Raw genomic sequence first — 18,432 nt, forward strand, 5'->3', positions numbered from 1 at the left:
ACTATTATTTTGATTTTCTTTTTTTTATGATCCATTTTCCTTTTATGGTTTATTTACTTTTATTTCATGTGCTTTGTTGTTTTGCCTGCATGTATGTATATGTGAAGGTATTGGATCCTCTGGAACTGGAGTTCCAGATAGTTGTGAGCTGTTGTGTGGGTGCTGAGAATTGACTTCTGAGTCCTCTGGAGTGAATGCTCTCAGCCACTGAGCCGTCTCTTTCAGCCCCTATTATTTTGATTTTCAAGTTGCACCAATTTTGGCCCATGGCAGTATTCTTAAGCAGGCCACTTTATCGAAATGATAAAGTATGTTACCATTGTCCTTTTAAGCTTTTGGTCACAGCCACACATTCCTGGCTGAGACTGACCTTTTCCTGACCCAAACCTAGTCAGCAGTTTCTCAAGGAGTTTTTGCTGTTTTTAGCAGAGAAGTTTTTAGAAAGCAGAATCTGGACATCAGGTTGTCATGCCCTCTTAGTAGATTGAAATAGGAAATACATGTGTGACATGGATGTCTGTCCATCTTTTGTTTCTGATCCTGACTGTGTATTCTTCCAGCCTGTGTGTGTGTAACTTCCTTCTCCACCAGTGCAAACCTGACTTGTTCTCCCGTCTCCGTACACGATCAGTTTCTTGATCTTAATAGTTGGTTCCTCAGCTTCCAGTGACCTGTCAGCGTGCTGGTGAGTAATCAGTCACCAGGGTCTGGCCAGCCAGTGAAGATAAGGGAGATTTGGGGTTTTTAAACACAGACACACACACAGACACACACACAGACACACACACACACACACACACACACAAGTGTACACACACACAGACACACACACGTGTATACACACACACACACACACACACACACACACACACACACACACACACGTGAACCACTCCTCACCCCCCCCCCCCCATACTTGTTTTGTTTGCTTTTTTTCTTGGTACTGAGGATTGAAACTAGAGTCTGGTCCATGTGGAGGATGAGCTATGCCATCAGTGAGGGTTTGGGGTTTTTTGTTGTTTTTTTTTTTTTTTTTAAACCCTTTGGTAGCACTGGTAATTTGGCAGTGGAAATGGTCACCCTTAAAACTGCAGAATCCTGGTAGAAAACTGGATCTTCCATTTCTTTTGGTAGAAAGCAAGCTTTGTTTCTAGGCTTTTCTTTTTTTGAAAGTGTCCCAGCATTTCTTTTTAAATTGCTTGGAAGGTTTCAACTGGTTTTATTTTTTTCCCCCTCCAAATTGTGCCTTTACTGTTTGTGTGTAACTGAAATAAAGTACTTAAAAAAACTCTCTCCTCTGTGCTTTATTTACTGTTTAAAAACAACAACAAACCTTCAGTTTTACTCCTCACGTGAACATGTTTCTTCACCAGAGCACTTTTAATTCTTGCTCATAGTCTGTGTTGGATTTCTTTTTCCTATCAGAATTTTAAATGTAAGAGTTCTGAGTATCACTAGACTGTGTTCTCTCCGGCTCTTCTGTATTCAGTCACAGTGTATGTGGATCCTGTAGACATATACTGCCGACTATATTCTCTCATTGTCCAGGAAAGTAATATTCTTATCTTAATTTTTACTGCGTACTTTGGTGTGATGTTCTTATCTTTCTTTGCCCTTTATTTCTCTAGATTATAGCACTTAAGGAAATTCTTTTTTTTTTTTTTCCACACTCAGAGCATTGAAGAGTCCTGATCACTGTAGTACTTTTCTGTACCTTTAAGGCAGAGTACCTGAACCGATCATTTGGTAGAGGGTTCAAAGTCTTGTCTATAGTCATATCCTTAGGATCTGGAGTTCATTTGCTTTTTTTGCTTCTTTGTTTTTGAGGTTGTATTTTAATTACAACATTTCCCCTTTCCCCTTTCTCCCTTCAAGTCCTCCCATATACCCTCCCCTGCTCTCTTTCAAAATTCTTGCCCTTTTTCCATCAATTGTTATTACATGCGTGTGTGTGTGTGTGTGTGTGTGTGTGTGTGTGTGTGTGTGTGTGTATGTTCCTAAATATAACCTACTGAATCTATTGTAATGTTACTTATATGTATATATTTAGGACTGATAGTTTGTCAGTGGACATCCTGTAACTCGAATTGCTAAATGGTCTCTTAATAAACACCCAGAGCCAGATATTGGAGTAAATGCTGAAAGATCAGAGAGACAAAGGAACAAGCCACTGCCACGTCTCACCTCTAGGACTCCTCAGCCTGAAAAACCCTCAGCCAAAAGGGCTTCTGCCGAAAAGGCTTTACCTAAAAAAGCTTTTAGTTCCTGTCTCCTCATGCCTTATTATGCCTTTCTCCGCCCAGCCATCACTTCCTTCTAGACGGATCTCTGTCTCCCGAGTGCTAGGATTAAAGGTGTGTGCCACCACTGCCTGGCCTCTATGTCTAATCTAGTGGCTTGTTCTGTTCTCTGATCTTCAGGCAGATTTTATCAGGGTACACAGTATATCATCACAGCCACCAGTTGATCTGTCCTTCCCTAGGGAAGGTTACCCCTCCCAGCTTTGCTCAGCTCCTGAGCTTTCCTTGTGCAGTTTGACTTGTTCAGCTCACAGTTGGGCAGCCATGTTGGTAAGACCTTATGAGTAGCGCTTCTGATGTTCCTAGGAGACACAGTCTTCACAGGAAGCTCCCTGATCTTTTGGCTTTTCAGTCTTTTTACCCCCTCTTCACAGTGCTCCCTGAGCCTTATGTGTAAAGAGTGTTTTGTTTTGTAGATATAACCATTGTGGCTAGCCTTCATTTACTTTTGCTTCTTCCTTTGACCAGGCCACATGACTATTGTTCTGAAATTTTTGTTTTTGTTTGACAACTGGAATTAATTTTTTTGGAAGTGACACTGGGTCTACTATATACTCGTCTTTTCTTCCTGAGTTCCTCTGTCTGGTTGACTAGTAGCTCTTAGTCTCTCCAGTCTGGCAGTAAATAGAGCCCACTAGAAGGTTGTAAAGACTTCACTGTGGAGAACGAGGTCTGTAGACAGCTCTTCGGTGCCTTCCAGGAGCATGAGTTCCTGTCTGCTGGGGAATCATCACTTGTACAGGGGCTTGCCAGTACTTATTTTTGTAAGTCACCAGTATTGGTTCATGGTTCTCATATGTGTAGTATTTAGGGTTTATTGGAAAGTATGCTGGGATGCCTCAAATTACCATATCATGTTTTCTTCATCTATAAATCAGAAAATATGATAGAGAAAAGTAATTTATGATTCCTTGCCATTTCCTGAGCTACATAATAGATTTAGGCAGCTTGTGTATTATTATCATAGCCAGTCCATAATTAGTAGCAAATATCATTAATACTGCAGATTGGGCAAGGTTAAAAAGAAGAGATTTATTTTTGCTCTTGATTATAGATCAAGGTCAGGGGCTAGATCTGATACTGGCCTTTAAAATTTTTATTTTAAGAATGATGGTGGTGTGTGTGTTTCACAAATTTTGCATTGATTTGGAGCCGCCAGCTAGCTCATGGGGGCTTGCTTTTTGAATGCTTTGGTCTCTGACAGCAGCTCTACTGGCCACAGAGAAGCTCCAAACACTTGTTTCTGTGTGCTGATAGTTACCATGTGGTTTTCGGCTGAAGTCACTGTAGCTGCTTTCAGAGTCTTGAGCTGTAAAGGAAAAGGACTGAGTGCTGTCTTCTGACTTCTTTGGTGATCCTGAGATTAACAACTTGAGAGCCTGTTTGTGGAGTGGCTGAGGAGGGACATATCCCGAGTCAGAGAAACAGCAGTGCTGTGAAGCGTTTCTGGTTCGTTGTTTTTGAATGGTGGGGCCTCTAATTTAGGCTTGCCTCTTGATTTTAGGAAAAAAAAAAGGAGGGTGGAACAAAACCAGGAAGAAAGATAGAAGCAGGTTGTCTTGACAAGTGTTCTGGGATATCTCATGGACCACACGGCTCATTTTCTTCTGGGATTGCCTGCCTGGAATTACTTTCTTTTAAATTTTATTTATTTTTATTTCATGTGCATCGGTGTTTTGCCTGCATGTATATCTGTGTGAGGGTGTCAGATCCTCTGGAACTGTAGTCACAGACAGTAGTGAGCTGCCATGTGGGTGCTGGGAATTGAACTTGGGTCCTCTGGAAGAGCAACCAGTGCTCTTAACCACTGAGCCATCTCTCCAGCCCCCCTGAGTGACTTTCTGGTTCTCAAGAGATGATTCTTCCTGTTGTGGCAACAGCTCTGGTTGGCAGGAAACTTTCCTGGTGGACTGAAATTTTCCCGACTTATTTTCTCCAGTTGTTCTGTGTTTATTCAGTTTCTTTGGACATTGCTGGATATTACACAGTTCTGATCTCTACGCTTCCCAACTTTGGTACCTTCTGTTCTTCATCTCCCATTCCCTGCCTGCCGTCCATTTCTTGGGATGTTGAGGTTTGGGATTTAGGGCCTTGCAGCCGAACCAGCCTAGTTTTCACGGTCTTCCTAAGTGTTGATTGAAACAGTGCTTTCAATTGTGATTCACTTTTGTTTCCTTCTGTTTCTGGTTGCTTGTGCTTTTGCTGTCATATCTAAAAAATGGTCATCTACTAGAAGGTTTTGCAGATTTACCTGTATGTTTTGTTCTTAATCTTTTACAACTTTAACTTGCTTTCATATCTGTGATGCTTTTTGAATTTCTTTTGTTTATAGTGTGAAGTAGAGATCAAACTTCATCCTTCTGTGCATGGCCGCACTTTTTGTTGAAAGTTGTGCTCTTTTCTGCATTGAATTACCTCGGCACCTTGTTCAAAACCTCTTGCTTGTAAATGTGTGACTATGATGTGGCCCTGTTTTATATCTATCCTTAGTTGCCTATTCTTAGTCCTTTATGCTGGCCCTTCCATCGACAATGTTGCTCTTGTCACATGCCTTTTATACCTCCAGAGACAAAAATGCCCCGGTAAGCAGAGCCGGTAAGATACCTTTCTTGAACCAAGATGATTTTGCTCTTGAACTGGGAAAAATACTAGCCAGTATTGATATACTTAGGCGTTTTCTGTATGATCATGTTTGTGTAACTGGTGAGAGTATATTTTTGTATCTAATTTTCTGTCTTGTGATGACAGTGGTCTGGATGTTCGAGAGTTAAGTGTACCAAATTGTTTATCAGAGCCTAGTGAAGATTTAATGTCCTGTTCTGTTGCTGGGCAACATTTTAGTGGCTCTCCATATAGTGTTTCACTGTAGGTAAATCTCCCAGTAAACCTGTAAGTGGGTTTGAACAGTTTGAAATTCCATTTTTTTTTTTTCCCCAGTACCTTGTTTCAGCCTCTGTGGCTGTCTGACTTGGGCCTTGAAGCCAGATCTTTTGAATCCCACCACATCCCTCTGCAACCTTTATAGGCAGAGCTGAGAAATGTCAAATCCATAACCTCATTCAAGCTGACTCATTATGACAGCTGGCTTCACAATCCTCCTGCTGTAGCAGGTAGTCCTGAGATCGTTTTTCTAGAATATGTCATTTTATTATTCTAATTGGATAAAGCGGTAACCATATGACTTGTTGTCTATGCCCTATAAATTAGCAATTAAGGATAATTACTGTGTTCATGAAAGTTTGTAACATGAATCAGTCAGTGGAGCTTTGGCAGATCAATTACCCATGACAATTTCTTCACAATCTTTATTCTTCTGAAATTACAAATATGATAAATGCTGTTTTCCTCACATCTGTTGTTTCCTGTTTGTTGCCCCACTTGAGCATCAGCTCCCCAGGAGCAGAAACTTCTGTCTTCTAGTCCCCTAAAATATGCAGCTTACCTAGAACAGTGGCCCACACATCATTGGTATTAAATAAGTGTTGATGAAAAGTCAGTCAATCAATCAATCAATCAATCAATGCATTAACTTTGAAAAACCCAGTGTCTGTTTATTATGAAAACTGGCTTGATGCCATATGAAATATTAGTCTGATTTATAGGACGTTGGTCTTTTCCATGTTTTGTATAGATATTTTAAGCATTTTTCCCTTGGTTTTTATTGGGTAGGAGACCTTCAATAATTGAAACCCTTTAGAATATTTTTATTGAGGAAGGACTTGAATAAGAACTGTTAACAAGGCAGTTTATCAATGCTTGGAAAATGAGTTGTAGATAACTGCAAGAAGGTATGGTGTATTTTGAATGATTTCAGATCTTATAAATAGGAGGGAAACTAGTCTTCTTTAACATATATAGGCTTCATTCTTCCACAGTGCCCTGCAGATGCAGTGTTTTCCTGGGGAGACTATTTCAGAAGAAAGCTGCATCCATGTCAGTCCTTTCTGGCTGGAGGAATAGGAAGATAGGTGTCCCTGTCATGATGAGTCAGCCTTCAGGAGGTTGGATTGGTGACTGCATCTTGAATTAATATACTTAATAATAAAGAACACACAGAGCATCTTAAGTGAATTGAGAGAGCCGGGGAGGTGGCTTAGTCAGTAGAGTACGTGCTGTACAAGCATGAGAACCTGCATTTGATCCCAAGTACCCATGTAAGAAAGCCAGACATGGTGCCACGCTCCTCTAATTTCAGAGTTGGGGAGGTAGAGACAGGCAGATGGATTCCTGCAACTTGTTGGCTAGGGAATCGGGCTGAGTCATCAAACTCTAGGTTCTGTGAGAGACCCTGCCTCAAAAAATAAAGTGGAGAGTGATAGAGGAAAATACTGATGTTGACCCCTGACCTCCATACAATGAGGATTGGAGAGATGGCTCAGTGGTTAAGAGTGATTACTGCTCTTTCATAGGACCCAAGTTCAATTCCTGGTGGCTTATAACTGCCTGTAATTCCAGCTCTAGGGAATCCATTGATGCCTTCTGGCCTCAGTGGATACTGATGCACATACATGCACATATTCACATACAGACACAAAGATACACATGAATAAAAAGTAAAGTCTAAAAAGGAAGAAAGGATAAAAATGAAGAGCATTTTCTTGTAACTGGATTGGGAAGACAAGGTTTTGCTTGTGTATTATGGTGTATCCACAGTGGAGTGATTTAGGCCAAGGTCTGTGTGCTTAAGGCATTGGTGACATCAACTGGAGTGCTAGTTTAAAAAAACATCAGGATCTGCATATTGCTTGATGAAATTCTCGTGAAAAGGTAGTAGAGTGGGTAGATCAGTTGTGATAGAGTTAATACATTGAAATACCATAGTCATGAAAAATGAGTTTTATTTCACACCAGCATAGATATATTTTACTAAAAAGAATTCGTAAAAGAAGCAAGTCATCGTATATAAGACTTAGCTAGTAAAGCTCACAAATAGACAAAATGAAGTTCTGTTGCTTAAAGATGCTTAAGGTGAATGAAACACAAGTGTGCAGAAGAGCAAGGGTTCTCTCATGGTGGTCAGAGTGGTGGTAGGCATCAAAAGACTGGGTAGAAAGCCCATGGAGAGTGTCTTAGGGTTTCTGTTGCTGTGAAGAGACACCCGCAACTCTTCTAAGGAAAACATTTAATTGGGGCTGGCTTATAGGTTCAGAGGTTTAGTCCATTATCATCATGGTGGGAAAGGTGGCTGTGCACAGGCAGATATGGTGCTGGAGAAGGAGCTGAAAGTTCTACATCCAGATTGGCAGGCAGCAGGAAGACAGAGTGACACTGGGCATGGCTTTAGCTTCTGAAACCTCAAAGCCTACCTCCAGTGATACACTTCTTCCAACAGAGTTACACCTCCAACAAGGCTACACCTAATAGTGCTACTCCCTATGGGCCTATGGGGGCCGTTTTCATTCAAACCACCATATTCCACTCCCTGGCTCCCATAGGCTTTTAGCCATATCATAATGCAAAATGCATTTAGTCTAACTTCAAAAGTCCCTATAGTGCATCACAGTATCAGCACTGTCTAAAAGTCCAAAGCAAAGTATCTTCTGAGAATCATGGAATCTCTTAACTGTAATCCCCTATAAAACCTAAATGATAAAGCAGATCATATACTTCTAACATATAGCACAGGATATACATTACCTCTCTAAAAGGGAAGAAAGGGACCATAAAGAGGAAATACTTGACCAAAGCAAGACTAAAAACCAGCAGTGAACTCCAAACTCTGTGTCTCCATGTCTAATGTCAAACCCTCTTGAGATCTCCAACTCTGCTCAGCTTTGTTGACTGCAACATATTTCTCTTTCTTGGGCTGGTTCCATTCCCTGCTAGCAGCTCTCCTCGGCCGCTATCCTGTGGCTCTGGCATCTCTAACATCTTGGGGTCTCCAAGGCAATGCAGACTTAACCTTCATAAGCTTCACACAGTGGCCTCTCTGGGCCTCCATCCAGGGACACCCTGACACATCCTGGCCTCAGTGGCTTAGTTGAGTAAGGAGATTCCATAATCCCTTTCATTTATCCCTGACTCTAAAGCCAGAACCACCTGCCTAAAGTTGCCAAGTTCTGCTGTTTGCTGGGGCTGGAATATGGCCCCTCAAAATACATTTTTACCTGCTTTCTGTTTTTGATGGTTTCCTTTACTGCCTAAGCTTGGCTGTTCTGGAACTCATTCTGTGGACCAGGCTGGCCTCCAACTCAGAGGTCCACCTGCCTCTGCCTTCTGAGTGTTGGGATTAAAGGCTTATGCTACCATACCCGGCTCTGAACTTTTCTTTAATTCCTTTTCACAAATTGGAAGCTTAGCTGGTGGGATCTTGCCCCGAGGTTACACTCCCTTTATCCCATTTAGCACCAGGCCTTTCTTTGATTTGTTTATCTCCTTGAACACAGGACATAGCTCTTTACCCTCCCTGATGCCCCCTTTCTCCTCAAACTGTACATTTTGTATGTTTTCTTGCTCAGCTTGCTCCTTTTCATAATAGATCTGCATAAGCATGGCCACTAATAACCAAGCAACACAGTCAAGACTAGGCTGTCTGGAAATCTCAGCCAAAGCTGTTAATCTATAACTCTTCAGTTTAGCCTCAGATAGATTTTTTTTTGGACAAGGGCAGAAAGCAGCCACATTCTTTGCCAAAATATCACAAGATTGGTCTCTAGGCCACATACTAATATTATTCTTCTCTGAAACCTCTTGAGCCAGGCTCCCACAGTCCAAATCACCCTCAGCACCACTGTCTTCCATGTTCCTAATAGTATGGCTCATTAAGCCCTACTTAAAGCATTCAACTGCTTTTCTAGTCTAAAGTCCCAGAGTGTTCCATAGTCCTCCAAATAAAAGCATGGTCTGGCCTATCACAGCAGTACCCCAGTTCCTGGTACTAACTTTTGTCTTAGTTAGGATTTCTCTTGCCGTGAAGGGACACTATGACAACTCTTGTTGTTTGTTTTTCAAGATTTATTTATTTATTTAATGTGCATTGGGGTTTTGCCTGCATGTGTGTCTGTATGAGGGTGTCAGAGCCCCTGTAACTGGAGTTTCAGACAGTTGTGAACTGCCATGTGGGTGCTGGGAATTGAACCCGGGTCCTTTAGAAGAGCAGCCAGTGCTCTTAACCGCTGAGCCATCTCTCCAGCACCATGTTGTTGGTTTTGAAACAGGGTTTCTCTGTGTAACCATCCTAGCTATCCTGGAACTCATTCTGTATTTCAGGCTGGCCTCTGCCTCCCCATTGCTGGAATTAAAGGAATGTACCACCACTGCCCAGCAACCACGACAACTCTTATAAAGGAAAACATTTAATTGAGGCTGGCTTACAGGTTCAGAAGTTTAGTCCATTGTTGTCATTGTGGGAAGCATGGCTATGCACAGGCAGATAATGGTGCTGGAGAAGGAGCTGAAAGTTCTACATCCAGATTGGCAGGCAGCAGGAAGAGAGAGTGACACTGGGCCTGGCTTGAGCTTCTGAAACTTCAAAGCTTACCCCCAGTGATATACTTCCTCCAACATGGCCACACCTAATAGTGCCACTCCCTTTGGGCCTACGGGAGATTTTCATTCAAACCACCAACACTTTGGGCAGTGTTCTAGGCCTTGGATAGTGGCCTTTACTTTTCTTATTCTCTGACTCATACATTTATGACACATTTTTTAAATTGAAAGCATTAGTTGAGTGAGGAGAGGGAGAATGGCTGCTAGTGGGTGTGTGGAAGAGTCTTCCCCTTATGCTTTTTCAGAGTGAGCTTTTGTTTCAAGGCTCTCGTCTGAGCAGTACCCTCCATTGACAGCCCTGCGGCCTTCCATGCTAACCTTCAGTAGCGGTTGTTCGTTTTGAAGCATGGAGTTGAGAACCCTTCAGACCGAGTGAGCTCAGCTGTCTGTCAGAGTAGCCTCATGAAGCAGAGGCAGTTTGAGTAGCTTGTGTCATTTTTACTGTCCGCCTTTTTTTCTCTTCTCACTCAGAATCTTTCCTTTTACAGCCCCTCAGGTGTTTAAAAGTTAATGCCAGTGAACTTCAGAGCCCTTTCCACAGTTGCAAATAGGTTTTGTTCTGGCTTCTTAGCCAGGAGTGGAGAGAAGCCGCCACCACAGTTGGGAATGTAAATGTTTAGGATGTGGGCTTTAGAGGGCAGTACTTGTGTGTATCTCATATGATGTTGCACGTGCTTTGGTGTCCTTTGCTTCTGGCCTTGATTATGTGGGGTTCCTTTCTTTAGCTTCCCTTTCTTTCTTTAGCTCTCCTTTCTCTCTTTCTCTCTTTCTCTCTTTCTTTCTTTCTTTCTTTCTTTCTTTCTTTCTTTCTTTCTTTCTTTCTTTCTTTCTTCCTCTCTCTCTTTCTCTTTCTTTCTTTCTTTCTTTCTTTCTTTCTTTCTTTCTTTCTTTCTTTCTCTCTTCCTCTCTCTTTCTTTCTTTCTTTCTTTCTTTCTTTCTTTCTTTCTTTCTTTCTTTCTTTCTTTCTTTCTTTCTTTTCTTTATTATGTATATGGTGTTCTGCCTGCAGGCCAGAAGAGGGCGCCAGATCTCATTACAGACAGTTGTAAACCACCATGTGGTTGCTGAGAATTGAACTCAGGTCCTCTGGAAGAGCAACCAGTGCTCTTACCCGCTGAGCCATCTCTCCAGCCCTAGCTTCCCTTTCTTTAAGTGTTCATAGTTTGCCTTATTCTAGGATGGAAAGCATGGAGATATTAACTTGTTAATAATTGAAAAGAACAGTGTTGATGCATGCTGGGATAAAATTACAAAGGTTATTAACCTCCATGTCTCATGCCTTTTTATCCCAGTCTGTTTATTTTATGGCTTTTCTGTTGTTTGTTTAATTCCTACTTATATTTCTGAGTCTGGCCCAAGGCTCTTTGTAGGTAATTTTTCTTACAAATTCAAGCCAAACTCTGTTCATTTTATCATTCTGTAGATATGTTTGAGGGCCTCTGGGGTGCAAAGTACTTTTTCTAGATGTTGGGGATTCATTAGCATATAACTTACATTATGGTGATATTATTTGCAGGCCACCATTCTCTTTTCTTACCTATGTAGGTCCTCTCTGGGTGTGCCATCATTGTCCGTGGGCAGCCCCGTGGTGGTCCTCCTCCGGAGAGGCAGATCAACCTCAGCAACATCCGCGCTGGAAATCTCGCTCGGCGGGCGGCTGCTACACAACCAGATGGGAAAGATACACCGGATGAGGTAGGTGTTTGCCCAGGCCTTTCTGAGGCCGTGGGCCTAGTTGGCAGCCTGCTCTCCCCTTTGATGAAATTTTGATGTGCTCTTTCTTTTCTCTTCATGGTGAGTATTTTCTGTCAGGATGACTGGATATGTCCCCAGTAGCTTACATCTCATCTGTCATTATACATACACTGCCTGAGTTAGTTTCTTTTCATTTTTCTTTGAGTAACTCAAAGGAGAAAGGGTTTATTTAACTCAGAATTCAAGGGTGCAGTCCATCATAGCAGGGAAGTCAAGCGGCAGGAGCAGAAAGCATCTGGTCCCATCAGAATATCCAGGAAGCAGATGTGATGAGTGCTTGTGCCCAGCTGCCTGCCTTCCTTTAGACAGTAGGGGATCCATATTATAGGGTGCCTTCCACAGTGGGAGAGTCTTTCCAGCTCAGCTAACCAAATCAAGAGTCATGCCCAGAGGCCTATTTCCCTGATGATTCTTTACCTCATGATTGGTTAATTGTAGTAACAATCTCAGGGCTGTCCCCCATCCTTTCCTGTAGGCCTCACTTTCTCACTCTTGGAGAATAGATTTGAAGTCACATCAGTGTAACTTTTTTTTAAATGGCAGCTCTCTGTCAATGCTAGTGCTAACCTTTTGGTATAGTTGCCGATATCCCCAAAGCTGTCTGAATTTGTGGAACTGTGAGGTTTTATGTAAATGTGAGGTGTTTTTTGTTTGTTTTTGGCAGCACTGGGACTTGAAAGCAGGGTCTCACACCTGCCAGGCAAGTGTCTACTACTGAGCAATATCTGGTTCCCTCTTCCCAACTCCCAGTCCCTGTCTTTTTTGGTGATAAGGTCTCGTTTGGCTTGAGCTGACTTCTTACTTCTATAGGAGGAGAGAACTTTGGATTTCTGATCCTCCTGCCTTTCCCTCCTGAATTTTGGAATTAGAGGAATGTGCCACTAAGTCTGGTACTGTGATTGAACCCAGGGTTTCGTGTGTGATAGACTAACATTCCACAACCCAGCCCTAAAAATGAGTTTTTATTACTGTTTTTTAAACATTCTGTGTGTGTGTGTGTGTGTGTGTGTGTGTGTGTGTGTGTGTGTGTGTGATGCATAGGTTCATGTGTGGAAGTAAGAGGACAACCTGTGGGAGTCTGTTCTCCTCCTACCATGTGGACTTAGGAGTTGGGCTTTGTGGCAAGCACCTTAATCAGCTGAGCCATCTCCTTCGCCCTAAACATGAGGTTTTTTTAAGGATGAGTTTTTATCAGTTTCTGGGCAGCTTGTGGCTTTGTGTTACACTCTGAGAAGCTACTTCTGAGTTTTTTCTCATCATCTCCTCTCTGCCTTCCACACCCCTAACTCTTACCACCTGGCTATGTGGCCTCTCACATCAGCTGATTCTTGATTGCTTACACCCTTGCCTCTCCAGGTAGCTGCTGTCTATCCCAGTTGCTGTGGGAGGTAGAGAAGATGTTTCTACACTTGGAAATTATGGTGCTTGGTTCTCCTTTAGCTGCTTCTCTGGTCAGAAACAGGATTTCTGGACTCTTATTTGTTCATGGCTGCAGCTTGGTGACTTTGGGTAGATTAGTAATTGGCTGTTCCCTGCTTTCCCCTTTCAAGGAAGTGAAGAAGAAAAAGCATTAGCTCATGAGCTTTTATTTAAGGAAAGCATTTAGTTCTTTTCATCTTTAATAGTATTTTTTTAAATAAGGCAGTAGTGAGGCAGCATTATAGATAATGGAGATGGAGAAAAATCGCCCATAATTGTTCTATCAGCAGTAGTTGGTTAGACTCTAGAGATAATGACTAAATACATTCAAATCAGTTCCTTCTCATTGGTCCTCCGTCAGTAACGACAAGTGTTGAGACTAATGTAGTGTCTATATCTACCTCTGGACTGCTCAATGAGGATTAAATAAGGAAACATGAAGTGCTTAGCACATTACAAAGTACTTAATAAATGTTTGGTCATCACTAGTCTGTTAGATCACGGACTGAAGATTAAACCTCTTTTGGCATTGAGTGAGCATCAAATGGGTGAATCTCTGTTTCAGGGTTCTCTCTTCCTTTCAGCTGTGTGCCCTACAACAGCTTGATTGCTCCTGAGGTGAAGAGCTGCCTCTTCTTAGAGGCCATCAAGCTCTTTTCCCCAAAAGAAAGAAGCAGTGCAGCCTTATCTAAGAAAGGTTTGTTTAATTTCCTGTTGCATGGCTGAGAATGTGGGGCACTGCCTCCTGTGTAACAGGGTAGTAGAATCTGAGCAGACTCCGGCAGGAATGATGGCATGGAAGGTACCTGGCACTCCATCTTAGTTGTACAGAAGTTTTACAGTCCAGTGCTTTATCTTTTCCAGAGCAGTTTGGTGTCACAAGCCTTTTCCAGGAGCTCTTCAGAGTTCTTTGTGAAGTGGAGCACTTAGTAGGTGCTGTCACTCTCTCCCAGCCTATGGCGATTGCTTCCTCCTAAGGCCTAGTCTGTCCTCCCCCTGTCGTGGTCTGGTCTTCCTCTCACACCCTTGATGAGACATGGACACAGGATTCTAGTCACAGCCTGATGACCTAAAGGAGAAATCTGATTTTCCTTGCGCTGGTCTCACTTTTCTTGAAACACCCCACCCAGTATTCAGACCTAGAGAGTCCGGCCTCTCTCCAGCCTGTCTGTGTTGCACTTTTCATGGCTATTGATAGGGTTCTTGCTCAACTCTTCTGTTGGGCTGAGGCCGTTTAAACAATATGCTCTTTGACTTCTCCTTACTTCTCCTACTTCCTCCAGAGATCTCAGATTTCTGTCCTCCCCTCTGGACAGGGTCTCACTCTGTAACTCCAGCTGGCTTAGAACTCTCTATGTAGACCAGACTGGCCTCATGGCTTCTGCTTAAGTACTGGGATTAAAGGGTGCCATCATACCCCCAGATCTTTTTGGACCATAATTTACATACTCTTGCTCATTGTTATTCTTAGACACTCCAGTGGTTTTCATTACTCTGACAAGCTACATGCCTGAACCTAGACCACAAGTCCATTTGTGCTCTGACTGTCCTTTTCCTCCTAATTAAAAAAAATTACTTATTTTACTATATTATTTATCTTTTAAGAATCTCATATATGGGTCAGGCAGTGGTGGCGCACGCCTTTAATCTCAGCACTGGGGAGGTAGAGCCAGGCAGATCTCTGTAAGTTCGAAGCCAGCCTGGTCTACAGAGCAAGATCCAGGACAGGCACAAAAACTACACAGAGAAACCCTGTCTCGAAAAACCCAACCAAACCAAAACCAACCAAACAAACAAATAAACAAACAAACCTTATATATGAATACTGTATTTATATCATTTCCCCCCATTCAACTTCTCTTGTGTCTACCCCCTGAAACTACTCAGATTCATGGTCTTTTATTCTATTACTGTCACACATACACACATACACACACTTATAATCTGCTTAGTTGATTTTAGTGTTTCCCCGTCATTGTGACCTGGTGACTACCCACTGTCTTAAGACACAGCCCCTGACCTTACTTTCCCTAGTTCCTTCTTTGTGCTGTTGGAGCAATCACAGCCTCTCATTTCTGAGTTGTATGGTTTTCTCTACTGGACTGTGAACTCTTCAGAAGGAGGAACCTTTTGTCTCATCCGTGTGTCCCTGGGTCTGGTCGGCACCTGACTCAAAGCAGGTGTACAGTGATGAGAATGAGATGATGAAAGAGATGAGAAAAGAAACAGTGGTTCTCCTTCGAGCTTGGTGCATGGCACAATGAGGCACCAGCTCTCCATTGACGCGGAGAACATTGTCTAGCTTTTTTCCACGAGAAAGAAGAATCAGGAAGATTCAAGAAGAATCAAAGACATCATTATTCATTTGCTTTTCTTTGTGTCACTGCCCCAAATATCATTCATATGATTATTTTTTTTTTCTTCCGTCCTGGTGTCTTCTTTCAGCGCTATTCAGCTTTCTCATAAGTCCTGTGGAAATGAAAACAGGTTCCCTGTATGTCCCCAGCCGTCACTGCCCTGTGCCAGACTAATCCCCAGCGTTGCCTAGCTACTCCAGGCAGCCTAGACACTGCATTGATGGGCACTGTGCTGGTTATATATTTATTTCCCACAGATTAATTGAGTGCCTGCTGTGTGTGAAGCTCTATGCTGGTTTCAGGGGAAATTCAGAAATGAATGTCACAGTCCTACTTTCATTACAGCTTTTGAGGATTGAGGTGGTAGAGCAGGATAGCCAGGTAGTACAATGGGATGGTTAGAAGAGGGAGAGACAAGGAGTTCTGAGCATTGGGCCAGGTACCAAATTCTAACAGTTGACATTATTCTGGGTTTGATCTTGTCTCAGTAGTTTTAGGAGTCTGACCAAAGAGAAGATTGGAATTAAAACATTCTATTTCATGACTTCAGACATCATGACTTTGTTTGGGTCTTAGCATGGAGTGCAGGCTGTCAGCTTCCCTGCTATTGGGGACCCTAAAGAGAAGTGGTAGTCCCAAGTTCAACTACTTAAAGGCATTTGTTTCTTACATAGAACTCTGGAGTATCCTATGAACAGACCATGGCTGCTCTTCCTACTAGGCTGTTGTGACATTTGAGCAATTCTTGGAGCAAATTTCCCTGTATGGGCCTCTTACAGTTCCGGCAGGCAGTATTGGGACAGACCACCCCCCTGACTACCCTCACTTTCATAAAGATTCTCTCCCAGAGTGTTCCCTTGCCTTTGTAGGGACGAGGTCAGACTCTGTCCTGTGTAGCTGAGTCTTCCGATTGTCTGTTGTTGTTAGTAGCTTATTCAGTAGCAAAGTGCCCAGTTTTGGATAGAGCAAAGCTTCAAGAAGGCCTGGCTTTGGAAAAGATTGTAGACACTGGTGCCCCCCCCGCCCCCCCCCCCCCCCCCCGCCCCGTATAGAATCAGGTATATTTTCATTTCAAGTCCTCTAGTGTGGCCTGCTTTTATTGTCTGACCAGCTAGTGACAGATGAGCTGTAAAACACGAGGGGCTAAGAATGGATGCTCTTTGAGCAATCCTTAAAAGCTTTTAGAGAGCTTCTTTGTGGTAGATAGAAACCGGAGGATTTCTCACAGGGGCTAGAGATGTATTTCCTTGTGAACTGACCCTTGATGCGTGTTGTTACCCATAATAAATATGCTTCCCTTTGCAGCACTTGCTGAGCTCTCTCTCAGGTATTAAGAAAGTACTGCGTTACTGAGGTCTGAATATTAATATTGTTGTGAAGACAGCCATAGTCTGAACATTTTTAGAGGAAATCGTAAAAATACAGGAAGTTCATGACTGTTGATTCAGAATCATTTTCTGTGATGCAGTTTGTAATTGGAATCTTATCAGACTTCACTTTGGTGAGTGGTCTCTTCATTTTTAGGGAATGAGGTGGTTGTAAAAATGAGACATAGTGATATGGTGAACTCTGTATTGCTGTTGGGTGCTTCGTCTCTTTGCTTGTTGGTACTTTGAGAAGGGACTAGCAGGATAGATGAGTAGAAGGTTGGTTTGGGCTTCTTAGCTGAGCCGAGTGCTTCCTAGAACCACTCACTATCTGGGATAAATAACTGCACTGTTTTCACGACTTGCATCTTCCATTGGCTTCTAGTTTCCAGGAAGTTACATGGAGTTTTCCAACTTTGACGAAGTTTATTGAGTGACCTCATAAAATAAGCTTCCTGGATAGAAGAGGTTATTCAGACCTTCTTTTCAGGCTCCTAACTGTCGGACCTGCGTTTTATTGTGTGTATGCTGAACTGTGAAGAGATGATAGTGGGCAGGCTGTGCGGATTGAATCGTAAAGGAGAAGCTCCCTTTTATGCTTGCACTCTTAGTATGTGGGCTGCTGTTGTGCCCCTGACCCTTCCCTCCCCATTTCTGTCCTAAGGAACTTGGGACAGGAGCTAGGCCCTGGCTGTCAGTTGAAGTGTCAGGGCTCCTCTGACAGGCTTACTTAAGAGGAGACCTTTCCTCTTCCCTACCAGGCATGTCTAACCTTTTGACATTGTGACACAGTGTCGTTTACAAAGTAAACACTTGAGAACCATGCAGTTAGAAAAAAAATCATATACACATGCAAAAAAACCCCTCATAGTCTCTTTAATAATTTACTATTTTATGTTGGGAAGCATTTATAGTCATCATCAGCCACCTGTGGGTTGGACAGACCTGGATCATCCTAGGAGTGACGATGTGGACAAGACCATCTGTAGATTATCTTGTTTACATAGAGACTTTGTTTCCCATTATGTCCATCCCGTCCGTCCCCCCCCCCCCCCCCCCCGGTCTGTCCTGAATGAGTGAGGGAATAATAATCATCATGCCATTTATAAGATGCTCCTTATCAATAGCTGTCACTAGTGTCTTCCCAGGAGTCTAGGATCTTTAAACATTAAAATCTTTTCAAAGTTTATTAGTATTAGTATTACAGTGTGTGTACGTGTGTGCATGTGTGTGCATGTACGTGTGTATGCATGTGCACATGTTACAGTATGCGTGTGGAGGCCAGAGGACAGCTTTCAGGTGCCTGTTCTCTCTTTGCAGCATGAGATCTGGGGATTGGAGTTAGGCTGTCATGTTTGTGCAGCAAGAGCTTTTACCTGCTGAGCCATTTTACTGTCCAAATTCCAGGTTTTAGACCAGAGTAGAAGTAGAAGAGGAAACATTTTGGGGACTGCTCTCTCAACTTTATTGCTGTCCTTGGAACGGCGGTAGAAATGGTGTAAATAAGGCTCCTACCTGAGCAGAGATTCACTCCCAAATAGTAACAGCACTAAAAGCTCTGCCTTGAACTGGCATTAAGGCAAGTGCTTTGCAGACTGGAAGGAGACAAGCAGATGGGGGAGTAGTTGTTATTTATGATGATTCACCTCTAGGTGGTTCCTGGGGGGGCTCCCCATGTCAGGGAGTGGGATGAGCTACAGAAAGCAGTCAGAGCACTGGCAGGCACGTGGAAGTGCTATAAAATGG

At 42.8% G+C, this 18,432-nt stretch overlaps 1 protein-coding gene across 1 annotated transcript in view; it reads left to right on the forward strand.

Annotated features, from left to right (window-relative positions):
- Snd1 (staphylococcal nuclease and tudor domain containing 1) overlaps positions 1 to 18,432 on the forward strand; it is a 427,841-nt gene that overhangs the window by 23,248 nt on the left and 386,161 nt on the right. Inside the window, exon 2 of the mRNA XM_059257458.1 lies at positions 11,334 to 11,483. Within this exon, the coding sequence (XP_059113441.1) occupies positions 11,334 to 11,483 (150 nt within the window). The remainder of the gene's footprint in view (positions 1 to 11,333; positions 11,484 to 18,432) is intronic.

Source organism: Peromyscus eremicus, chromosome 3, assembly GCF_949786415.1.
Source record: "Peromyscus eremicus chromosome 3, PerEre_H2_v1, whole genome shotgun sequence".
Classification (NCBI taxonomy): Eukaryota; Metazoa; Chordata; class Mammalia; order Rodentia; family Cricetidae; genus Peromyscus; species Peromyscus eremicus.